This window comes from Eimeria maxima, genomic scaffold (genome assembly GCF_000499605.1).
Source record: "Eimeria maxima Weybridge genomic scaffold, Emw_scaff1106, whole genome shotgun sequence".
Lineage (NCBI taxonomy): Eukaryota > Apicomplexa > Conoidasida > Eucoccidiorida > Eimeriidae > Eimeria > Eimeria maxima.
In genome coordinates this window covers 5,001-11,461 of record NW_013564130.1, presented here as the reverse complement: position 1 = coordinate 11,461, position 6,461 = coordinate 5,001, and the positions used below count along the sequence as shown (strand labels likewise).

The following is a 6,461-nucleotide window of genomic DNA, read 5'->3' as shown; positions in this document are numbered from 1 at the left end:
TATATATATATATATATATACAATAAATAAATACATATAAATATGCTTATTAGTTATATAAATAAGTTTATCCTTATCTAAGGAAAAAGAGGAGAAAATAAATAAATATATAAATAAATAAATGTATATATAAATATATAATAAATAAAAGTATATATAAATATATATAATTTATACAAATAAATAGATAATAAACTAATTAAATATACATAAAAAAAAAAAGGGACTAAAAGGAGACAAGAAAGGGAGACACTTATGTGTCTCTTAACCTTATGCACTACTGTCTCCTTATCCATGTATATTCAGGTGTATAGGCACCTCCCTGCATGCATGCATGCATTCATAGAGGTGCCTATACACTTGAGGGGGGCCCCCAAGGGTACCTAAATACCCCCATTCTTGCATACTACCCTAGTAGGAAGAAAAGAGAGGGGGGCCCCATAATTAAAGAGGGCCCCCCCTGTGTAGGGGGGCCCCCCTGAGGATACAGCCCGATATACCTTATGACGTTTTTGCTTCTGTGCCCTTTTTAATTCCTCTATATGCTGCTGCATAAGAGTACGTCTCCTGGGGCCCCCCTGGGCCCCTGGGGCCCCCTGTAACCCTTTTTTTGGGCCCCCATGAGTATTAATAGGTACCTTAGATGCATAAGGGGGCCCCCTTGTACCCTTTATATAAGGATATTTTCTTATAAATATACCTAGTGTACCCTCTGCTGCTTCTTTTCTAAGTGTCTCCTCGTCACTAACATCATCATATACTGTATAAGAATAAGTGTCTCCTTTTTTGTCTCCTTTCTTGTCTCCTTCTGTATAAGAGACAGTAACAGGCAGTACCTGCTCTACTATCTCCCCTATCTCCTCCCCTGTCTCCTCATTGTCTCCTTTCTTCTCTCCTTTGTTGCTGTTGTCTCCTTTGCTGCTGCTGTCTACTTTGCTGCTGCTGCTGTCTCCTTTTGTCTCCTCTCCTCCTGTCTCCTCTTCCCCTAACACAAAGGCCCCCCATTCCTCACGACTCCATCCCCTACTAAGTGTCTCCCATCTAGAGGGGCCCCCTTCCTTACTGTCTCCTTTAGACCCTGGAGGGCCCCCCGGGGGCCCCTGCTGGCCCGGAGGGGCCCCCACCGGCGTCCCGGGACCTTGGGGGCCCTCAATAGAGACAGTTGGCCTACGAGGAGACACTTTGGTGTCTCCTCCCCTCTTTTGTCCCCTTTTCCTTGCCCTTCTCCCTAATAGAACAGCAATAGCACCTAAGACAGTAAGGGGGGCCCCTCCTTTTTCTTTTTTCTCCTTTATACCCTTAGTGGCAACCTCTTTACCTGTCTCTGGGGGGGCCCCAGTAACCGGGGGCCCCTCCTTACTCGGAGGAGACACAGGGGCAGCAACTTTTAAAGGGCCCTTGGTGGGGGGCCCACCACCCTTAGTAGCAGCGCTGGGGGGCCCCCCAATCTGCTGCTTAGGGGTTTCCATCCCCGGGGGCCCTCCAGCAGCACCTGTTGCAGCAGACACGGGGTAGAAGGGGGCCTTTGTTAAGGAGGCAGCAGCGGCAGATGATGTGGGGGGCCCCTGTCCAACAACAACTACTTTACAGGAAGCTAGTTGGGCACTGGGGGGCCCCTTAGGGGGCCCCTTCCCTAAGACAACCTTCGCGCCAGCAGACAGCTTCTTACCAATAAACTCCGTTAGGGGGGCCCCCATAGGGGGCCCCTCTACCTTTTTGCTAACTGGGGGGCCCCCTGCAGGTGGGCCCCCCTTAGTAGATACTTTTCCCTCAACAGCAGAAGAGGAGACACCTGGGGGCCCCCCTGAGGCAGCAGCAGGGGACGCAGGAGGTCCCCCTGGTCCCTTGACAGGAACCTTCTTTGGCTGCTGCTGCTGCTGCTGTTCCTGTTCTTGCTGCTGCTGCTGCTGTACAGCAGAGCCTGAAGGGGCCCTCTTTGGAGCCGGAGACTTCGGCAGGAGGCCTCCTTTCACTGTACCTTCTTGTGCAGGGGCCCCTAGGGTAGGAGGGGCCCCCTTTGGAGCCGGAGACTTCGGCAGGAGGCCTCCCTTCACTGTACTTTGTTGTGCAGGGGCCCCTAGGGTAGGAGGGTCCCCTAAAGTTGGAGGGGCCCCGGCAGCATCCTTAGACGGGGGCCCTGCAGCCTTCTTAGAGGGGGTCCCTTCAGCATCCTTAGAGGGGCCCCCAGAAGCAAGGGGAGGGGGTGGAGGCTTCGGCTTTAATAAGGGGCCCTTTGGGGGAGTTGCTGAAGGGGGCCCCCCTTTAGCAGCAGCTGCTGAGGGTGCCCCCCCAGCATCATTAGACACCTTCGGGGCCCCTTGGGTACCTGGGGGAACCTCCTTGGGGGGTTTAGGGGGGGGCCCCTTCTGTTTCAAAGGTTTTGAAGGGGGGCCCCCCACAGAGGGGGTATCTCCCTTGCTTTTAGCTTCATCGCCTGCACCTCCCTCGGGGCCCCCCCCACCTGTCCCCCCTAGTGTCTCCTTTGCTTCCTTCACATTGGGGGGGCCCCCTGCAGCCTCCTTTGTCTTCATTGTCCCCTTTGGGGGCCCCCCTGGGGGCCCCTTAGAACCTACTTTGGGTGGCGCCCCAGGTACACTCTTAGAAAATCCCTTGGGGGGCCCCTTTGGGGGCCCCTTAGAGGTAGTTTCTGCCTCTCCTTTGGGGGGCCCCTCAGGAGACTCCTGAGGTGGCAGTCCTTTAGCAGACACTTTCTCTGGGGGCCCCTTGGGAGACACTTTACCTGGGGGCCCCTTGGGAGACACTTTACCGGGGGGCCCCTTAGATGGAGACAGGAGCCCCTTTGGCGGCGGCGGCTTCGGTTTGAGGGGCCTCTTAGAGCCCTCCTTGGAGGCCTCCTTGGAGCCCTCGTTGGAGCCCTCCTTGGAGCCCTCCTTGGGGGCCCCCTTGGGGGGCCCCTTTGGGGGCCCCTTGGGTTTCACCTTGGGGGGGAGCCCCTTAGGGGCCACTTTTGAGGGGGTCCCCTCCTCCTGAGGCCCCTCTACTGGGGGTTCTTTGGGTACATCTGAAAGGGGGCCCCCCTCAAGAGACCCTTTTTTGAGGGGCCCCTTATCTTGTCCCTTCGAGGGGGGCCCCTCAGGGGGGCCCCCCTTCTTTGCTTCCTTGTCTCTTCTTTTGTGGGTCTTTAATAACTGTCTCCCTAATGCAGCATAATCAGTTAACATCTGTCTCCTTCTTGCAGCAAATGTCTCCGCTATAGGGTCCTCCTCGCTGCTGCTGCTGCTGCTGCTGCTGCTGCTGCTGCTGTTGCTGCCGTTGCTGCCGTTGCTGTCGCTCCAACTACCGCTGCTGCTCTGCCGGCTGTCCTTGCTACGCGGGTTACTGCTGCTAGCGTTGCTGCTGCGGCTAGTCACTCTGCTGCTGCTGTTGCTGCTGCTGCTGTTGATCCAGCTGTTGCTGCTGCTGCGCCGGCTTCTTGCGCTCCCATTTTTGCTGCTACGTCTGCTGTTGCTGCTGCTCCTGCTGACGCTCCTGCTGAAGTTGCTGCTGCTGCTGCTGCTGTTGCTGTTGCTGCTGCGGCGGTGCTGGAAGGCCTTAGCTACAGGAGACTGTCTCCTTGAGTTATAACGAGCAAGGGACTGTCTCCTTCTTACATTGTTAGGTGTCTCCTTTTGCTGCCCCGTGCTGCTGCCTAATAAGGGAAGGGGGGCCCCCAACTGCTGCACCTGCAAGAACCTCCTTGGGGGCCCCCCTAAGCAGCAACATGCATGCATACTCGAGACACAGTCAAGAGGGGCCTCCAGGGGCACCCTATGAGACCTAAAGGAGCTGCTGCTGCTGCTCCTGCTGCTGCTGCTGCTCCTCCCCCTGCTGTTGCTGCTCCTGCCCCTGCTGCTGCAGCGAGGGAGACAGCGAGGTCGCCTAAAGCAGCGTGCTGCTGCTGCTGCTGCTGTTCCCGGTGCTGCTGCTGCTGATGTTGCTGTTGCAGTTGCTTCTGCCGCTGCCGTTGCTGCTGGCGATGCTGTTATTGCTGTTGTTCCCGTTGCTGCTGCTGCTGCCCTTGCTGCTGCTGCTGCTGATCCGTACTCGGAGGAGCAGCAGGCTGTTGACAGCGCAGCGGCACGAACACGAAAGATCACCATTTGCAGCCGGCGGGCCACAAACCCTAAACCCTAAACCCTAAACCCTAAACCCTAAACCCTGATTCACCGTAAACCCTAAATAATTAGATCATGATAATAAAAAATAAAATAAAGGAATAACTAGTGGTTAGATCTAGGGTTTAGGGTTTGCAGGGGTACGATCGATGGTGTATAAGACTCAAACCCTCAGAAGCCCGTCCGCCCTAGGGTTTAGGGTTTAGGGTTTAGGGCTTATATGTGTATCTTTATAGCTCCAAACCCTCGAAAGAAATATACGAAAGAAGAGAGAGAACTAAAAGAAACATGAGGGTTTAGGGTTTAGGGTTTAGGGTTTGCGCATCGCGAGTCAAATATCGCCCACCACAAACCATTGGTCACCCGGGTCCAAACCCTAAACCCTAAACCCTAAACCCTAAATATTTATTTTATACATTTACATTTATCCCTTTTCTTTTGACCTTTTCCTTCTTAAGAGAAAAAAGGGCCGCTCCTTTTATAGGGGCCTCTCGGTGTCCCTCACTGCATGCACACCAAACCCTAAACCCTAAACCCTAGACAGTAAACCCTAAACCCTAAACCCTAAACCCTAATCAGACAAAATTCTTACACAACAATTAGAGGGAATCTTAAGACAAATATATTCTTCTATTTGTTGCGTCTGCTGCAGCAACAACTGTATTAACCCTAAACCCTCTACGGAACTCGCAGCAGCAATAGCAGCAGCAGCAGGACAGCAGCAGTAGCTGCAGCAGCTGCTGCTGCTGCAGCGCAGCAGCTACGACAAGCAGGAGCTTATCTAGCCATACAGCAGCAAGGAGACAAACACTAAAAAGAGACAACAGAGGGAGACAGCAGCAGACACCTAAACCCTAAACCCTAAACCCTAATTATGCAGCTAATCGACGAACAAAATTAAAAAAAGCCCCAAGTATGCATGCAGATGCATGCGCATGCATCTGAGGTGTACAGACACCGCAGACGAGTACTCGAGCGCCTGATTAGCCACAGCTAGCTATGGCTAGCTGCGGATAGCTGCAGACACCTAGCTAGCTAGCTAGCTGCAGCTAGCTGTGGCTAGCTGTAGCTAGCTAAGCATAATGCGGAGAGAGCGTAGACACTAACAAAGGAGCATATTTGCTGCCCGCATGCAACAACAACAGCAGCAGCAGCAGGTGCTGCAGCAGCAGCTGTTTTTGCTTCTGCTGCTGCAGCAGCAGCAGATGCAGATGCAACGGCAGGGTTGCTGCTAAAGGATTTTCGGGCTTTTGCCTCGAGTGTATGCACAGGCTACAATGCATGCATGCATGCATTGTAGCTCCTGTTGCTGCTGCTGCTGCTGCTGCTGCTGCTGTTGTTGCTGCTGCTGTTGTTGCTGCTGCTGGTATCCTTTGCAGATGGATGCATTATAGTGCTGCTGCATTACTAAGAGGGAAGAGAAGAGACAATTGTCTCTTCTTTTGTTTATATTTTGCTCTTGCCTGTATAAAAAAAACACAAACCCTAAACCCTAAACCCTAAACCCTAAACCCTAAACCCTAGGGAGCAATAGAGAGGGAGAGAGAGAGACAGCTATACATAGAAGAAATAAAAAAGAGATAAAAGAAGAAGGAAGAGACACAAGGGACAAAGAGAGGGACAGACAGCTACAGCAGTAAAAGGAGACAGGTACAGCAGCAAATGGAGACAGCAGCAGCAGCAGCAGCAACAGCAACAGCAGCAGCAGCAGGAGACAGCAGCAGCAATTACCTTTGTTGCATCATATGCACAAGGCAAAGACAATTTAAATGTCTCCTTAGAAGCAGCAAAACGTCCCTCTATTGTCAGCATATTGCTGCTGCTGCTGCTGCTGCTGCTGTTGCTGTTGCTGCTGCTGCTGCTGCTGCTGCTGTCAGGAGCAGCAGTAACCTCAAGTGTCTCTGGATCTACTGGAGCAGCAAAAGTAATTCTTAGCTCTGGTTGTCCCTCAGGAGACACATGGAAGCTCATATCATAGTTTGCTGCTGCTGCTGCTGCTGTTGCTGCTGCTGCTCCTGTTGCTGCTGCTGCTGTTGATGGTGTTGCTGCTGCTGCTGCACTCTGCTGCCGATGCTCATGCAGCAACTTGGAGAAGCAACGCTGCAGCAGAGGATTTTCTGCTGGCAGCAGCCCTGCCCCATCTTCCTCCTGCTGCTGCTGCTGCTTCTGCTGCTGCTGCTGCTGCTGCTGCTGCTGCTGCAGAGGACCATCAACCCGCCACTGGGACATTGCCTTCGTTGCCTGTGATGAACCTGCTGCAGCAGCTGAGCTGCTGCTGGTGCTGCTGCTGCTGTTGCTGCTTGCTGCTGCTGCTGTTGGGTTGTTAAAACGACGTGTCGTCCTGAC

General features: G+C 53.1%; 2 protein-coding genes across 2 annotated transcripts in view; both read right to left on the bottom strand.

Annotated features, from left to right (window-relative positions):
• Positions 1-383: 383 nt before the first annotated feature.
• On the bottom strand, positions 384-4,100 carry EMWEY_00048640 (hypothetical protein, conserved; the record flags this gene model as incomplete). The annotated part of the gene is made up of 1 exon (XM_013479396.1): positions 384-4,100. The coding sequence occupies one exon, from the start codon at positions 4,098-4,100 to the stop codon at positions 384-386; it is 3,717 nt and encodes a 1,238-aa protein (XP_013334850.1).
• A 1,403-nt stretch (positions 4,101-5,503) lies between these two features.
• The window catches only part of EMWEY_00048630 (hypothetical protein, conserved), a gene marked incomplete at both ends in the record, with an annotated part of 2,980 nt that continues 2,022 nt past the window's right edge, over positions 5,504-6,461 (bottom strand). The window contains 2 exons of the mRNA XM_013479395.1: positions 5,504-5,578; positions 5,847-6,461. The exon at positions 5,847-6,461 is cut by the window's right edge and continues 2,022 nt beyond it. Coding sequence (XP_013334849.1) covers positions 5,504-5,578; positions 5,847-6,461 — 690 coding nt within the window. The remainder of the gene's footprint in view (positions 5,579-5,846) is intronic.